At 40.3% G+C, this 19,301-nt stretch overlaps 1 protein-coding gene across 2 annotated transcripts in view; it reads right to left on the bottom strand.

Annotated features, from left to right (window-relative positions):
• enox2 (ecto-NOX disulfide-thiol exchanger 2) overlaps positions 1–19,301 on the bottom strand; it is a 261,786-nt gene that overhangs the window by 212,677 nt on the left and 29,808 nt on the right. For both annotated transcript variants that reach the window (XM_061685288.1, XM_061685290.1), the window contains exon 2: positions 4,103–4,184. In XM_061685288.1, the coding sequence (XP_061541272.1) occupies positions 4,103–4,136 (34 nt within the window). In that variant the 5' untranslated portion in view covers positions 4,137–4,184. The remainder of the gene's footprint in view (positions 1–4,102; positions 4,185–19,301) is intronic.

Below are 19,301 nucleotides of genomic sequence, written 5' to 3'. Positions count from 1 at the left end.
GGCAGAATTATTAATACCAGACCACCATGGAAACAGGAATTAAGAACATTCAGAGATAAATTCTCTCATCCTAGCAAAAAATCTATTTTAAAAAAAAAATATTTGATTGATTGTTTATTTTATTTTGCTTGTTGAGCAGGCATTATTCTGCACAGCACAAGGCTGGCATTGAAACAGGAGTTCAGAACATTTGGAGAGAACTATCCTATCCCATTACATTTATTCCCCCCAAAAATTGTTAATTTTACCTGTAATGAATGTAAGCCGGCGGCACGGTGGCCGACTGGTTAGAGCGTCAGCCTCACAGTTCTGAGGACCCGGGTTCAATCCCCGGCCCCGCCTGTGTGGAGTTTGCATGTTATCCCCGTGCCTGCGTGGGTTTTCTCCGGGCACTCCGGTTTCCTCCCACATCCCAAAAACATGCATGAATTGGAGACTCTAAATTGCCCATAGGTGTGAATGTGAATGTGAGTGCGAATGGTTGTTTGTTTGTATGTGCCCTGCGATTGGCTGGCAACCAGTTCAGGGTGTACCCCGCCTCCTGCCCGATGACAGCTGGGATAGGCTCCAGCACGCCCGCGACCCTAGTGAGGAGAAGCGGCTCAGAAAATGGATGGATGGATGGATGGATGGATGAATGAAAGCCTATGCTGCTCAGCATGACATGGGCGTAGAAACAGCAGGTCATAACATTCAGGGCATAAAATTATATCAAGCCAAAAAAATAAATCAAAATGTAGCAATTTATTGCTTGTTAATTTTTTTTCCCAATGGTAGATCAAGGATTATTCCGCTCAGTACTACACCGGCATGAAAACAGGACTTATACCATATCTAGGGTGGGGTATCGTCAAGGTTTTAAAGATACTGCTAATGTTAACCATACTGCTAATCAGTCTGGGACTTCTTATCAGGACTTTATTTTATTTTTATTGTTTTTACAAAAAACTAAAAGAAAAATCAGAATTAACACTTTTTTTTTCTAAATAAAATTGCCTTGGAACTACATCATATAAATTAATAAAAACAGTGATTTACAGAAAAAATGAAAAAGAAATGTCTTGAACAAATCACTATTATAGAAAATGTTAAAAGTTCTTCCTATATCATCACTAATGACAAATTTAATCCTTACGAAATATGTTTGGAGTAGGGATGTCAAATGCTAGTAAATGCTCCTGAGTATGCTATGCTACAAACCTAATGTAACTGGATAATCATAATTTCAGCGCTGGCAATCATGTTATTTTGCTGTTGATACTGACATCTTTTGGTGTCGTAGGCGAAGAATTTTGGTCAAAATATTCTGTCGCTAGCCAATACAGCCTCAGCCGGACACCCTCTTGTTGTGATCGTGTGGGTTCGAGGCACTGCTGGATAAAAGTGCTGGAGCAGACCCTGTAATGTTTTATTAGAGTGCTTATATAGGACATTTAATGTCCATTCCGATATAATCCAATACTCATTTTGTGCCGCTATCAGACCGTTACCCAATATCAAATATCGGATCGGGACACCACTAGTTTGTACTGCAAACAATTGATTAAATTCAAGGAATGATTGATAAAGACAGATACTCAACAGCTTTACACAGACTGACCTGAAATGAATATAAAATCGGCAGCCTTCACCAGGAGAGGAAAGAAAACTGACAGGCAACTAATTAAACCTGACCGGTGAAGGCAAACAGCAGAGAAAGTGTATAGCATAAAAGCGAGAAGAAAGCAAGAGGCAACAAGAGAGTGAGTCGAGCAGAATAGAAGAAAGGAGGAGGAGAATGAAGAGGAGGAAAGGCCAGGCATCAGACTGAGTGCTCATTATCGCCACCATATTGTGCTGCATAAGAGTAATGGGAGAGGACACAGTCATCTGGCAACAAAAAAAGGCCCTTTAAAGCCTCATTCATTTTTTCTTTTTTTTCTGTCACAGTGTCTTAGACCTAGTGTGAGTTTTGGCCATTGGTAGCACATGTACAAATGTGCTTATTACGCATTTGTTCTTTTACTGTTCGTACAATAAAGAATAAAACAAATACAATATTATCCATCCATCCATTTTCTACCGCTTATCCGAGGTCGGGTCGCGGGGGCAGTAGCTTTAGCAGGGACGCCCAGACTTCCCTCTCCCCAGCCACTTCATCCAGCTCTTCCGGGGGGATCCCGAGGGGTTCCCAGGCCAGCCGAAAGATGTAGTCTCTCCAGCGTGTCCTGGGTCGTCTCCGGGGTCTCCTCCCGGTGGGATGTGCCCGGAACACCTCACCAGGGAGGTGTCCGAATCAGATGCCCCAGCCACCTCATCTGGCGCCTCTCGATGTGGAGGAGCAGCGGCTCGACTCGGAGATCCTCCCGGATGACCGAGCTTCTCACCCTATCTCCAAGGGAGAGCCCGGACACCCTGCAGAGGAAACTCATTTCAGCCGCTTGTATCCGGGATCTTGTTCTTTCAGTCACGACCCACAGCTCGTGAACATAGGTGAGGCTAGGAACTTAGATTGACCGGTAAATCGAGAGCTTCGCCTTTCGGCTTAGCTCCTTCTTTACCACAACGGATCGATACAAAGTCCGCATCACTGCAGACGCTGCACTGATCCGTCTGTCGATCTCCCGTTCCATTCTTCCCTCACTCGTGAACAAGACCCCAAGATACTAGAACTCCTCCACTTGGGGCAGGATCTCATCCCCGACCCGGAGAGGGCACGCCACCCTTTTCCGACTGAGGACCATGGTCTTAGATTTGGAGGTGCTGATTCTCATCCCAGCCACTTCACACTTGGCTGCGAACCGCTCAAGTGAGAGTTGGAGGTCACGGCTTGATGAAGCCAACAGAACCACATCATCTGCAAAAAGCAGAGATGCAATACTGAGGCCACCAAACCGGACCCCCTCTATGCCTCAGCTACGCCTAGAAAAACTGTCCATAAAAGTTCTAAACAGAATCGGTGACAAAGGGCAGCCTTGGTGGAGTCCAACCCTCACCGGAAACGAGTCCGACTTACTGCCGTATATGCGGACCAAACTCTGACTCCGGTCGTACAGGCACCGAACAGCCCGTATCAGGGGGTTCAGTACCCCATACTCCTGAAGCACCCCCCACAGCACCCCCAAGGGACACGGTCGAAAGCCTTCTCCAAGTCCACAAAACACCTGTAGACTGATTGGGCGAACTCCCATGCACCCTCGAGTACCCTGCCAAGGGGGTAGAGCTGGTCCACTGTTCCACGGCCAGGACGAAACCCACACTGCTCCTCCTGAATCTGAGATGCAACTTCCCGACGGGTTCCTCTCCAGCACTCCTGAATAGACCTTACCAGTGAGTCTGAGGAGTGTGATCCCCCTGTAGTTGGAACACACCCTCCGGACCCCTTTATTAAAAAGGAGGACCAACACCCCAGTAATAATAAATAAGTACAGATTTTAAGTGCCCCTGCGGTTGTGTCTATTTTTAATACTAGAGGGAGCATTATATTACCAGCTAACTAGCGATGGTAGGGTATATTAAAAAAAGCTAACATCGATATGTTGCCTTGTGTTGGCTATGGTAGACGTGCTGTTGCGGTACATATTGCACTTTATCTGCCTTGTTAAGTGTGACATGTTCTCAAACTTTAGACATTCTCTGTGTTTTATGGTTCTCTTTCCTCCTGGCTCGCTGCCATTGCGCCAATTTATTTCTCCACGGAGTGGTGCGTGTGACTACGGGGACATTAGTCCGTATGGAAAAATTATCCCTACAAAGCCTCGAGGCAGAGATTTTACTTCAACCCTTTTTTTGTAATCAAATTATTCAATTTATTTGATTATTCAATGCAGCCCCTAAAATTGTGCTATAATTCTTTATCCATTATGTATTTTTATCGAAGACTATCAGAGACATTTTATCTCAACACAATCCAAACAAAGAAAAACTCCAAAAACCTGGGGAATGCATACCTTTCATTGGACAGAAGCGATGGAAATGTTTGGTAACGACACCTTTAAACCAGAGCAGCACTATGTGTTTCACCTCAGCATCCCCACTATGTCAACAGAGCCCATTGCCCATGAAAAACGTTCCATTTTCATGCAGAACTAACCCTGAACAAACATGTACCCTGGCCTCTTACTTGTGACTCTGCTCACTCTGTAGTCTTTGTACATGCCTGGGCCACAGTTGTCTTGTTTGATTTCAGCTTCTTTGGCCTGTTTCTGAAAGAAAAAAAACTTATGATGAGCCGCCGTTTGTTCAGTTCATAGAAACACAAACAGATAAAGAAAAAATATATTCTCGTACATCACAACTTTGCAATGCAGTGTGTTCACTCTGCAGTCATCCAAGGACTCTCGAGTGTCACAATAAAAGGGCTTTGTCTTGAATAGAAACAGAAAACAAAAAGAGGATGTAATTCCTCAACTCCTCCATGAGGCACGACCCTCCGAGGGTCCCATTTACGGCACTATTTGTACTCCAACTGGGATCAGTGAAAGGAAAAGACAAAAAATGCTGGCACAAGAATACTGTGATGCATTTCATTCCACCAAGAGAGTCCCTGTTCTCCGGCTATGATAATCTGCATCAGTCATATCATGCCAACAGAGCGCTCGGGCCGTTAAGAAGGTCATGCTGATCCCTGAACCTCATCCAAGTATGCTCGTAATGGCCCCAGCGCTAGTACCACAATGATTGGGAGCTTCTTTGAGTTTCTGAAAAGTTTCAGATGATCCCCGAAGACACTGTAACTTGAAACTGCTTTATTTCTTCACCAAAAGTGTATTTTAATATCCCACTGGATGGAAATTTTGAGTTATGTACACTTTGTTACCAAGTTCTTAAAGGGCCTATCTAATCCTGTGAACATTGGCATTTTTTCCATAGTTATGGAATTATAAATGTCTGCAGAACGCCCCCCCCCAAAAAAATAGACTTAGTAGTAATTTTATAGGCTTTACACAATCAGGATTTTTGGGGCCGATCACAGAGTTTTAAAAAAACGACAACAGATCACTGATCCGATCACAAGATGGAGCAAAGTGTCTATTTAAATGACTTGTTCATTTACATCATAGACTTGTGTACTGTATACTGAGTACCTTCAAAACTATTCTGTTGTCAGGTTATGTATTCAGTGTAATCAGTGATTACGTGTTGTCTGTCTCAGACGTGTTGTGTGTCCCACACCACCGACATGTTTTTTATTAAAAATAATTTTATTGGCGGTCATATATTTACAGTACTACGTCAAAAGACATGCGACAAGGCTCAAAATAACCTAGATTTTGGATTTAAATATTCTGTACACGATGGCAAAGCAGAGTAAATGTCTTTTGACGTCATTCATTTTATAGAGCACTTTTAAATGGTACTTAAAGATGCTTTACAAATAATAAAACACTAAGATAATAAAATAATAATATAAAAACAAAATAAAAACAGGAATAAAACATGACAGATTCACAAATTAAAAGCAATTTGGAAGAGGTGGGGTTTTTAATTGAGATTTGAAGGTGGAGAGATCTTAGCTGTCACGTAAGGGTTTTAGGAGCAGATTCCATATATATATATATATATATATATATATATATATATTGTATGTATATATGCGATGTATATGTGCGTGTATTTGCCCAAAACCTTTAGTTCATTATTCATATTGGTGAATGGAATGCGACCAGACACCCATGTCTTGCTGTGATTAGAGGAGCCCTTCCTCTGTTCTTCGAGGCTTGTCAGAATCAAGCAGTCCCTATAGTGATGGAGAAGTATGCTAGCCCCAATAGGCACATTCATCTTTCTGTTTCCACAGCGGGAACCACAAAACTCCAGAAACAGTATGATTAATCATAGCAACTTCACAAGAAATCAATGTGACTTAAGAGGCAGCTCTCTTCTATACCTTTTCTTTAAAGTAGGACTCCCTTAGCCTACATATCTCTGTGATAAAGGACCTTATCTCCCACACGGGGAAAAGAAAAGCGCACTTGCGGTTCTCGCTCAACCATACAGTACTGTATTCTGCATATGGATGCATGACAAATAGGTTGCTCTGAATCATATTTCTTCTCATGCAGTCAAACGCTGACTGATCGGGATGTGATTATACATTTGTACAGTTTGTGCATAACCTTCCTGTACTGAAGAAATAGGCTTGGAGGCATCAGCTTGAAGAAGCATGTTTTTTCCATCACTGTGTCCATAATCACAATTTCCACCACAGCTTTTACTTCAGGAATCTGGTTTTGTACTGAATTAGTACAGTACAGTAAAACAGTCAAGTTCAGTCCAGGAGTATTTGGACAGTGCGAAATGTTTTATGTTTTTAAATTAATGTACCACCACACTAGATTTAAAGTTAAATGACCAAGATGTGACTCATGCATAGATCTTTGTTACCTTTCGGCTTGTCCCGTTAGGGATCACTACAGGACGTCATCCTTTCCCATGTAAGCCTATCGTCGACATCCTCCTCTCTAATGACTCGTTTTACCTCACTACATCTATCAACTTTCTCTCAGGTATTTCTCTAGCTCTCTTGCCTGGCAACTTCATATTCATCATCCTTCTACCAATATACTCACAATCTTTCCTCGGGACGTGCCCATACCATCTAAGTCTGCTCTCTCTAACTTTGTCTCCAAAACATCTATCCTTGGCTGTCTCTATGGCTGGGGGATTATACTGTATGATCGCGATGAGTGACTGCGATGAATTTCAGGTTGACCACGGTGATGAGCTGTGAGCATATTTACTCGATCAAACATGGTGGAAACATGCGTGACATCAGCCTATCAGTCATCCTTTTCCTGCTCCACTTTAATTTGCAAGTTGTAGAAGTAAACAGAAAGCAAAAGTAATAAGTAAACATAATGACTGAACATGCATCAGCCATGACTTGGACTTTTCCTGCAAAGATGAGGCTATTTTGACATGAGAAGTCCCTCAAAAATGAGAAGTCCCTCAAAAAACACATTGAAAAGCAACACTTCATTTTAGTTTGACCAAACTGAACACTTCCAAAACTTGTAGTAGTCCAAAGAATATTTGTCTTATTCCTAGTCAGCTGGTCTAAACTCATAAATGCACAGTCATGAAGCTAATGTCTTAATATGTCACAAAATATTAAAATACTATCTGCTTCAGTGAAGATGCAAAGGCTGTTAATGCTTTTTTAAATTAATGCCATTATATTTGATGCACAATGTGAATTTAAGAAATAAAAACTGTTGATTATATAAAAAAGGAAATTTATTAGTCGTACGTTATAAAGTAAAAGGTCTTGTTTTTCTTTTGTATTCATAATTGCTCTTTAACCAAGCAAAAATAGTGTTTATCCTAATACTTAATTGTGCAATAGAATTTTCAGGAGGATACTCGAGTATTAAAATATTTTTTAGCTGCAGCCCTACATTCAACTCCTCCGTTATATTGTTGTATTTTTATTGTTTAATAAAACCCTTGGTTCGGGTTTTTAATTTTCACCTGCAAAAAAACTGTTCCACAAAATTAGAAAGTTGCTCCTCAAATAAAGAAAACATTAGCAAAACTGCTCCTCAAAGAAAAAAAATCAAGCTTTGTTTTTGGATAATACAGGTCAAAATGAGTCTGTGACATGGTTTAAGGTTGATTTCTTTGCGGTTTGTCATTTGAATGCAAAAGCCTTTGAACACCAAAACCCCTTGCAACAGGATTTGAAATCACAGACAGTGTGTCATAGTTTTCGGAAACATATTCATATATTATACCTGCCCACTTGGTGACTGTTTCCCGCCAACTCAACTCGGCTGAACTAGCTTTTTATTCCAGTGTATTTACTGATGGGCAAATGCCATATGTTTGTGAAACTTCTTTAACAAAAGCTGAAGGTGTACATCTTAAAAGTTTTATTTCATTTTTATTTATTTATTTTTAAACCTGTCCTGTTCAGCTTCATGGCCTTGCAGAATGGTGGATCTGTATGCCTTTGAGCTGGAACAGTTTTGCTGTGCAATAGGGGAGCTTGAAATACTCCCTCTGCTTATTTTTTATTTTCTAAATTATTCTGATGTTTATTGAAAATGCAGCCGGACAGAAAAGAGTTTTAGGGGACAGACAGAGGGACAGAGTGGACAAGGGGATGAGGGGAGAAAACCACAGCAGAACAATAGTGAGACAGTCTAGATATTTTAACACAGTAACCTTACAACAGTTATTTGTAGATTGGGGGGTGGGGTGGGAGGGTGCAATAACTAACATGCATGGGGGTGCAATAACTAACCAAGAAAAGCAGATAAGAGAGGACAGAAAAAGGCAGGACAGGATGTGGGAAAATGAGCAAGGCAGTGCTACTGTCGAGTGGTGCGGTGGGATTCTTTTTTAGTGTCTAAACACCTGTAAGAACCTGTGAGTTGATATGTTAGTATAAACTGTGTTGTTATAAGTGATCCCAGCACACGTAATTAAAGTCTATAGTGTTTCTATTGAACTTATTAGTGAATGAACACGATATCACATGCATGTTAGTCAACTAGTGTACGGAGTTGCTTAGCCGGCACATCAAGGAAGGGTGAGCATCCCCAGAGGCCAACCCCGCAGATCGAGAAGGATAGGGTTAAAGTGCATGCAAGTGACCCTATGATGTGCACAGGGGTCTAAAATGACAAGAGATGATTTGGTCACATTACATTGGATTTACATTACACTTTACATTACTTTTCTGGATGACATTCTTTCCCAGGCAAACAGAATCAAGCTTTGAGGTTCACCATTTTCATGGAAGGTGACCAACTTTTCTTAAAAGTTATCCATTTGCTTATTACGTTTGGCAGAGGTATTTTCTAATGTTATATACTCTCTGACAAGTTTTTGCCATTGGCTCATGTTGACAGTTTATTTATTTTTCCAGTTTAATACCGTTTTTTTTAGCGACAGTATTGGTTGAGCACGTTTATTCGGAAAATCTATAACTTTTAAATCACCCAGCAGAAAAAGATTAGGAGAAATTGGAATTCTACAGTTCAAAACTGAGGAAAGTTTCTGTGTAACTACTGACCAGAAGCGCTGTACGAGTGTACAATGCCAAAGAGTATACAAATAAGTGTCTGGAGCGTTTTCAGTAAAATGAGTGCATATATTGCGTAACGTAAAGTTTTATTTTAAATCCAGTCAGGTGGTATGGCAAGGCAAAATCAAACAAACTCGTCCAAATGGGTCTGTATCGTAAGTGTATACTCATACATTAACAGCAGAGTAGAGAGCATCTGTGTTGTGGTGCATGAAGCCAAAAGCTAAAAGTAGTAGCAGTCATATGCCTACTTGGTGCATTTCTTCAAGATTAGGTCATAGGATTGTTTGTCACAAATGTCCACATCCTTGCATTCAACATAGAAATTTATCAAGAAACACTTCTTATAACCAGATACCAAAATTTACTCTTTTATATATATATATGTATATACAAATATATATATATATATATATATATATATATATATATATATATATATATATATATATATGTATATATATATATATATATATATATATATATATATCCATTTAAGACTAAGGGATATTGTAAATCAAGCAACTGGAAAGCTACATGTCACAAACAATGTTACTCAAAATATATCATATTAAGGACACAGAGGCCAGAGGGGCTGAGCGGGGGCTAGGAGTGCATCCTCCATCATGTAAGCACAGCTGAAAAATGCTGAGCACAAAAACAATTTTACATAGCTGGAGGATGAATAGTGCACTATTTCTTATCTTGAAATAAGAATATACTGGGGAAAAAAACTTTTCAGAAGGCCTACGGTTTTTCATTCAGTAACTGATCACACAAAGTGTATGTACATCTTAATAGGAAATGCATACATTAGACATTTTTGTTACCGTTTTGTTGGGGTACTAATTAACACTCATGTAGCTTTTCCCTTCATTCCACAGTACCTACTATATTGCTATACTCAGGTTGAAGCTTTTCAAACGCCAAAAGGATTTAGTTCCTGATTTATCATCGTAACAATTGATACACGGCTAAAAATGACAAATAAATACACATGCTAATGTTAGCTTGTCCTGTTGCTGTGCCTTAGCCCCGGAAGCAGCAGTTATACTCCACAGTCAGCACTTTGCCCCAATATAATTACTCTGATTATCGAGGCCAACAGTCACATCAGAAATTACAGGTGACCCTCATTCTCAATCGAATTGTCACTTCTGAGTGACAACAGTAATATTGAAGGAACAACACAAATCATCCATCCATTTTCTGAGCCGCTTTTCCTCACTAGGGTCGCGGGCGTGCTGGATCCTATCCCAGCTGTCATCGGGCAGGAGGCGGAGTACACCCTGAACTGGTTGCCAGCCAATCGCAGGGCACATACAAACAACCAACCATTCGCACTCACATTCACACCTACGGGCAATTTCGAGTCTCCAATTCATGCATGTTTTTGGGATGTGGGAGGAAACCGGAGTGCCCAGAGAAAACCCACGCAGGCACGGGGAGAACATGCAAACTCCACACAGGCGGGGCCGGGGATTGAACCTGGGTCCTCAGAACTGTGAGGCTGACGCTCTAACCAGTCGGCCACCATGCCGCCCAACACAAATACATTTTTAGAAATCCAATGGGATTGATAACATGTTTCCGATTCAGAATCCATTTTTGAAACTGTTTAATGATTCAAGTCTTTATCAATTCTATTATCAATTCTCAAATTTGTAGTTTTAGTTAGGGACATCCAGGAAAGAAACTTGGAGGGACAGATGGTGGTAGACTTTGCGAAAAGGATGGAAATGGCTGTAGTAGACTTTACACCGATTTGATCGGGCTGATCGGTATCGGCAAATATTTAGCATTTTATGCTGATCGGCTGATCGGCTTTAATGTCATAATTTGCCGATCCGATCAATGACCGCAAAAGACATTTACTCCGCGTCACCGCGTGCACAGTATATTTGAATCCAAAAGCTAGTTTACTTTTAGCCTTGTTGCGTGTCTTTTGACATAGTACTATAACTATCTGACGGCGAAAGAAGTTATTTAAAAAATTAAAAAATAAATTTAAAAATATCTCGGCGGTGTGGGACAGACAACACGTCGGAGATGGGCAATATGTAATGCCCAGATCAGACAACAAGACAAATTTGCTCTTTCACGATTGCACTGTCAGACGACTGCAATAAAAACTGTCAGACTACTACCATTTTTTATGATTATTGGGCTTCATCTTGTGCCAAAATGGGGAAAAACGTGTGTTGGTGGTCACCGGTGCTCAGGACAGGAGAAGACGTTCGTTTAAGGCTTGCTTGAGGTATGTTCACATACTTTTAATACGATACGGCTCACAAGCAGGCAATAAAATGTAGCCTAGCAAGCTACTGCTAGCACGAACGGTTGGACGTAAACATGCCGCCGTTCTGTCGAATCATGCTCTAAAGTTTCGGTGTGGGTGAAGTAATTTAATTCAAAATAAAGTAATTTAATTACAGTAAGTTAGCACCCATTAATTCTGTCATGTAATGTTGGTTTGACCTCACTGACTAGAATACACAATCTGACTAGAGCAGTGATTTCCAACCTTTATGGAGGCAAGGAACATACTTTACCATTGAAAAATCTCGCGGCACACCAACAAACAAAAATGTCACAAAAAGTGGATACATTAATTACTGTATTTACTTCCTGCCATCTAATAGAAGACCATTCAATTGTTCTGTCTGTCACTATGCCTCACTGGCATAAATAGAGGAACAAAGATACATTATTTATTGTAAATATAATTCTTTGAGCAATTAAGTACACAAGTATATACAGTAAATAAACAGGTCATTTAAATAGACACATTCCTCCATCTTGTGATCGGATCGGTGATCGGTTATCGTTTTTTTAAACTCGCTGATCGGTGATCGGTGATTGGCCCCAAAAATCCTGATCATGTAAAGCCCAGGCTGTTGTGAACACTTTTTTCCAGAAGAGGAAGGAACATAGGGTGACCTACAAGAGCGGAGGTAGAAGCACGCAGGTGGATTACATCTTGTATAGACGATGTAATCTGATGGAGATTACTGACTGTAAGGTTGTGGTAAGGGAGAGTGTGGTTCGACAGCATCGGATGGTGATGTGTAAAATGACTTGGTGAGGCAGATGTGCTAACCAGTCGTCTACCGTGCCGCTCACCGTCAGTAACATACAAATTTAAAAAAAGAAAGAACTATGAACTACTTCATTTCTGGAATGGTGAATTTAGTTCAAATTTTGAATTATGAGCTATGAACTGAATTAATTTATTTCTGGAACGGTGACGTGAACTTTGAAGAAGTGAACTTTGAAGAAGTGAACTTTGAACTAGTTCGCGTAGAAAATGAACTTTCCGAACACTGATCCTGTATTACTACATCGTAATATATATCGCAGATTTTAAAAAATAAAAAATTAAAAAATTGAGAAGTAATTTTTTTTCCAATATCTATCTGATATTTGTATCAACAAGAGATATCCATAAAAGAGAGAAAACAACGCCGTGTGTACGGCGCTTTCTTTATTAGTTCGCTGGCTGTCTAGCGTCACATAGTTACATGTCATGAGGACAGCACAGCTATAGCAGGAGGGCCGTTGTGTGTTTAGATGTTAATTCCATTTGTAGATAATCTAATTTATTATCCACTGAGCACACAAACAATTTTACATATCTAGAGGATGAATAGTGCACTATTTCCTATCTTGAAATAAGAATATACTGGGGAAAAAAAACTTTTCAGAAGGCCTACGGTTTTTCATTCAGTAACTGATCACACAAAGTGTATGTACATCTTAATAGCAAATGCATACATTAGACATTTTTGTTACCGTTTTGTTGGGTTACTAATTAACACTCATGTAGCTTTTCCCTTCATTCCACAGTACCTACTATATTGCTATACTCAGGTTGAAGCTTTTCAAACGCCAAAAGGATTTAGTCCCTGATTTATCACCAGTGAGCAAACATTGCAAAGCAAGATGTGTAGGCCTACCGCGACAACCGTGCTTCTGCATCGGTTTCGGACCGATAAGTGTGACGTAGTTTTTTTTCCCAATATTGGCCTGATAGTTATTGTGCATCTCTCGTAGAAATACAAGCCAGATCAGTTGCAAAGTGTACTGTGGAAAAACTAAACTATCATTTGGTAAACATACTCTCTCTGTAACTCTGTAAATAAAACTGCAGCAATCAATTACTCTTTTGCATATATGGACAGATAGAGAGGGTACTGTTTGAACATGACTTGGTCAACATCTGTTCAGACGAGATGGGTCAGAATGATGTTTTTACAGCGTGGATTAAAATAAGTGTCTGGCATTAATGTGTATAATCTTCATTAGGCAAAGTAAGACAAAGAGGTATGAGTCTAAAAGGTGATTATAATTACCATCAGCCTCCTCTGTCCATAAAAGACAAGGATATTACATCTATTATTTCCCATTAATATCCTTTATAAATTAGGGGCTACTGTTTGATTGTACTGTAAAATCAAAATAAATGGCAGTAGATTGGGCCCAGTTCTAGTACTTAACTACGTATGTAAGGTAGGAGAGCACAATATATCACACAGTGAAGTACTGCTACTTCAGACAACCCTGTTTTTAATAACGATCCATCCAAAATGTACAGTGGGATGAAAAAGTAGGGCTGGGCAATTATGGAAAAAGTAATAACCACAATTATTTTGATTGATGTTGAAATAATGATTAATAAACACAATTATTCATTAAGTTCAAAATTTAGTTTTTATTCAACTACCACAACTCACCTTTATACTCAACTTAAAAGAACAATCACAAAATACATTATTAACAAAGTAAAAAAAAGTAAAATAATAATGTATTAAAATAATACCAATGACAAACAATAAAACACTGTTCCTACGGTGTGTGACTTGGCCTCTTAGGGGCAGTGTGGTGCATGCATATACACTTACATTAAGATAAAAAGAGTACAAGAAGAAAGTCGCGATTGAACTTCATTAATATAACAAATGTTTCAGATTATGAAGAATGTATGCCTGTAAGTATTGTTATATTAGCTTTCTGTACGTGTTCCCACAGAGTTTGTGTGTGAAAATTTGTTATTTGAAGATACGTACTATATTAATTCTGTGAGCCGTGACTTCTAATGGTAATTGTTGTTATTCCGTGAGGTTTTTCACTGCATGCGAGCATTAAACTGCCAATTTTCAGGAACAAAGCTATAACTTATTATGTGTTGTATTTAAATATACAATGTAAGTATCTATGTATTTTTGTTGAGTATTTAGTTTTACTATGGGGGTGTCACATGGAGTCTTCTATTCCAATTATAATCAATTTAGAGGCCTGAAACCGAATACATTTCGTTCGGTTTCACGGGGTACAATATTCCTTTTGCCAAACCAATCAGAAGTAAATTTTTGCCATGAATCGTGTGTGTGTGTGTGTGTATATATATATATATATATATATCGTTTGCTTGCTTTGATTGCCTCAAAAGGTTGTGCAACAAAATATTAAGTTGAGAGTACCAACATTTTGTCCTTGCCTGTTTCATGAGTGTTCTTTTTTTTTTTTTATATAATTCTGATGAACCAAAATTCAAAAGCAATGTCTGATTTTTATTTATTACTTTTGTCAGATTCAAGTTATTTATTTGACCACTGTGGGTTTTTTTTTCAGTAACAGAGGGGTACCAACAATTCTATGTATTTTATGTGTAAAAAAAAAATGTGATAATTTTTCTTTTTAAAAAGCACTTTTTGTCATATATGTTAAAAATGTCTGTCCGACCTGACGGTAGAATATTAAAATGATTTTTTGAAAAAACATCTAGCCCCATTTTACGCCACTTATTTAATTTTAAGAATTCTTTTACAACTGGTCACGATGTCAATCATTTGCTCATGCGCACCACAGCCTCTCGCAAAGGAGACTATTCATTTCTTGGCCGGATTATTTAACTTTGGTTTACAACAAAAATTAAAAAGAAGGAATTGGACAGCTCTCGAGACAAATCAAGGTTAAACATCACGATGGTGTCCTATACGCGGATGGCTACATATAGCTGGGCTTGGAAAACTATCGCGTACGTCCTGTCACCATTCTCACCAGGTCATCAAGTTGATCGCCACCTCTCATATTTTTTTGCTTGTACATTCTAAAAAAATACTAAATTAAACTGTAACTAGTTTTTTCGTACTTGGCAAAACATCATGAATAAGCTATGCTCGCAATGTAGTTGTCGTGCAGGGCCACGCATTGAGCTGGGGGCATTTCTTTGAGCAGAGACACGAGAGGGCAGGCAGTAAAGTGAAGCTGCATTCAAATCTTTCTAACAATTTGAAAACAGCATACCATATTTTCACGACCATAAGGCGCACTTAAAAGTCTTAAAATTTCTCCAAAATGGACAGGGTGCCTTATAAAGCGGCGCGCCGTATGTGTGCATGAGTTCCAAATTCTATAAATGTTGTTGTGTGATGAGCGCTCCGCTTGACTCACTGGGAGCATTTGCTGCCGACACGCTGCTTATACAGAGGGAAAGCGGACGTGGCTGAGGACAGCATGCGGCCGTTAAAGGGGGGAGGGTGCGCATGAAGGAGGATGCTAAAGGCGCGCCCCCAGTAGGTATATAGCGCTGGTATGTGCATTGTGCATTGTGCATTGTGTGTGTTCCCAATAATACGGACGTCAATGCTCTTCGGTTAAGGAATGAAACCAGCAAGGTTAATTTGAATCTTGAGATGCATTAAAAAAATGTAGTTTATTAGTTTTCGGAGACTTTTATTTTGAAATACAATATCAGATCTTCATCAAACCTCTTCTAGTGGAGTCCTTGTGTCACACAGATCTGGACTTGTCTTGCGATACCAATGGGATTATGTTGGGGTGGCTTTGGCTCAGGAGGTAGAAAAGGTTCGAAAACCTGCTAAGACTGTCTGCATGTTGAAGTGTCCTTGGGCAAGTCACTGAACCCTAATTTGCTCCCAGTGGGCCTGGCAGCGCCTCGCATGGCAGCAGTCGCCCATTGGTTTATGAATATGTGTGTGAATGTGAGGCTTTGTAAAGCGCTTTGGGCACGGTGATGATATAGATAAAGTGCTATATAAGTGCAGTCCATTTACCATTTATTTTTCCTAAGATATCAAATAAACTACATTTTTAATGTATCTCAAGATTCTAACTGAAGAGCACTAACGTGCGTAATATTGGGAAGCTTTTATTTTGAAGGTGGCTTTTGCTGCGAGTTGGCGACCTATTACCGTAATGCCTAGTATGAACAAAATTAGGGGCGGCTGGCTTGACTGCTACTTTACGAGTGGAGGCTGGCTCCACGAAAACGGCACCTACGAAGAGACACGCTTAAGAAGTTACGCGGAGGAACATGGGAATCGAGCAGCCGCGAGAGAATTCACAATCAACGAATCCATGGTTCGCAAGTGGAGGAAGCAGGAAAACGAGCTTCGCCAAGTCAAGAAGACGAAGCTGAGTTTCCGCGGAAACAAGGCGAGGAGGCCCGAGTTGGAAGACCAACCCGAGCTGGAAGACCAACTCGAGCAATGGATTAATGAACTCCAACCGCTGGACATCGGTGTAAACAGGGCATTCAAAGTGAAGTTCCGAGCGGCGTGGGAGCGATGGATGACAGATAACGAACAAAGCTTTACTAAGACTAGGAGGCAGCGCCGGGCGGGTTACGCCACCATATGTGAATGGATTGTGGATGCCTGGGCTAAGGTATCTGCTTTGACTGTTGTCCGAGCTTTCGCGAAAGCCGCCATCATTGCTTAACAGCCCCCCGGCAGAAGATGAGGACTTTAATGAATTTGTGGCTGAGGATCGATCCCGCTGCCTTTTTAAAAACATTGTTTTAGCATGCATGTATGCTACCGTATGTTTTAAACTAGCGTATGTTTTACCATGCCTGCGCCCAATAATACGGTGCGCCTTATGTATGTGTTAAATACAGAAATAGACCCTGTAACTAAGATTGCGCCTTTTAATACAGTGCTCCTTATGGTCGTGAAAATACGGTACTCTAGAGCAGGGGTCCCCAAACGTTTTCCTGTGAGGGCCACATAACTTTTCCCCTCTCTGATGGGGGGCCAGTTTGTAACAGAAAAAGTGTGATGATCACAGGGGTGCCTAAACGTAAACATTTATTGTTTTCCAGAAAGCCACACATAACTAAATATTAATAACCCTTCCCGTGATCGTCACAGAAAAAAAAGTCAGGAAATACGTACAAATGTATTCTGCTGAGCTAACAGTCCACTTTTTAGCTTCGAGAGTTTTTTCTGCTCGCATTTGGCCTTGCAAGCTATCATATTTGTCTTTGTGACGGGTTTCATAGTGTAGGCGCAGATTGTATTCTTTGAATACCACCACTGCCTCTCGACAGATGAGACAAACTGCCTTTTCTTTGCATTGTACAAAAAAATTATTGTTTGTCCACTGCAGGTTAAATACCCTGCATTCTGAATCAATCTTTCCTCTTACCTAACCTTTTCGCCATTATTCCGTTCTATTTGACAGGGGCGAGTCTAGGATTTTTTATGGGGGGTGGGTTCAGATAGCGGCACAGACTGCTGAGGGGTGGAATAGATTGTCACATTCTATGCGTGTATGAGTCTCGATCGCGTGGCCAGACTGACAAAAAAATCATAATGCGTCTCTGGTATTGTTCAGGGGGCGGGGCCAAATGTGGAGGCGGGCCGTAGTTTGGAGACCACTGCTCTAGAGCATATATGTCAAACTCCGCCCAGGGGGCCAAATTTGGCCCACGATGTAATTATATTTGGCCTGCAAGACCATATTAAGTGTGTATTAGAGCTGGCCCGCCAGTATATAGCACATGCGCCACTAATATTACAAATCCCAGAATGCTTTGCTTGCGTGTTGGCCCATCAGTCTAGACCGGCAAGCGCCTCTTCCCTTTCTGTTGCAGTCGTTAGCAACTATGCTACCAGTCTCCTGGAGCAAACTTACACTTCCCCTTCCCAAAAATGGCCAAACGAAAGATGGAAAACAGTTAACTTCCAAGACAGGTGGGAGGCAGATTATCTGTTCAGTAAAGTAAAGGACAGACCTGTCTGGCCCGCGACATTGTCTCAATTTTTAATTTTGGCCCACTGTGAATTTGAGTTTGAGCATAGATGTCAAACTCAAGGCCCGGGGGCCTGATGCGGCCCGCCACATCATTTTAAGCTCGTCAACTTCCGTGATTTTTGCTAAAATCTGTACCTAAATTCCAAATTGTCATAATAATAAACAATGTTGAGATACTGCATTTTTCTGTTACCAAACCCTTCCTCTACAGTAACTTAAACAATACTTGAACAAACTATTATCCTTGTCTTCTGATTTCAAAACTGGTTATCCCTCAATTTGATGTGTAATGGTAATAATATGTTTTGGTAATGATTAAACATTTATATGGTTTCATTGTTCTAACTGCCCTGTGAGGGAAATCATAACTACAATGCGGCCCCAGACAAAAAAAGAGTTTAACACCCCTGCTCTGGAGTGACAATTTGAACATGGAACAGATACTTCACCTGATTTCCTATGGCAAACTCTTCCATATGCTAACAAATGTGAGGTTGACCATTGTGCCATTTTAGAGGCACATACAGTTTAACCACAGTGGATAAAAAGGTCCTCAAGCCTAAATTTTAACAATAAATTAAGTTCTTTGAATTACTTGACTTGCTCTACCACTGTTTGATTATCCTACAATGTACTCCTGATACTAGCACAGAATATACGAAGTCCAGGGCAAAAGGAAAAAATTAAACTGGGGCAAATTGTCCAACGTTATTAGTCATTTCCCCATTGTTGTGAGCGGTGGTCGAGGTGAGGTGCTTCTTTGTCTCGGGGGCTCTTATCTGCTATGAGCTGCAGTCTCTATTAGCATGGTGATGGAGCCCAGGCCTGCCAACACAGATAAACCTCCCAGGGCACTACCCATATTTTCCAGTTTTTTTTGGGTTTGTTTGTTTTTTTTGTTGCAAGAAATATTTGCATGGATTTTGACAGGTTGGCTGAATTCAGACAATAAAGGGGAAGCGACTGCAAACCAATTCAAACACTCATACGTAACAAAGTTGTTTTGCTTAAGAATTGATGAGTTTAACTTGTGCTGTAAGAACATCAAAGGGAGGCAGATTATTGTAATAATGGCTTCTGCTCCACAACCGTCAAGAGCGAAAGCAGAATATTCAACAGCCATAGCTTGTCCAGGTGTGGGAGGGATTGGAAGCCTCATAATTGATTGCACTACCGCTCTTTATAATGGCTTGGACGGGATCATCAAATTCACTGACTGACTGAGGAA

The sequence above is a fragment of the Phycodurus eques genome, chromosome 9, assembly GCF_024500275.1.
Source record: "Phycodurus eques isolate BA_2022a chromosome 9, UOR_Pequ_1.1, whole genome shotgun sequence".
In the NCBI taxonomy this organism is placed as follows: Eukaryota; Metazoa; Chordata; class Actinopteri; order Syngnathiformes; family Syngnathidae; genus Phycodurus; species Phycodurus eques.
This window is presented reverse-complemented; position numbering and strand designations above follow the sequence as displayed.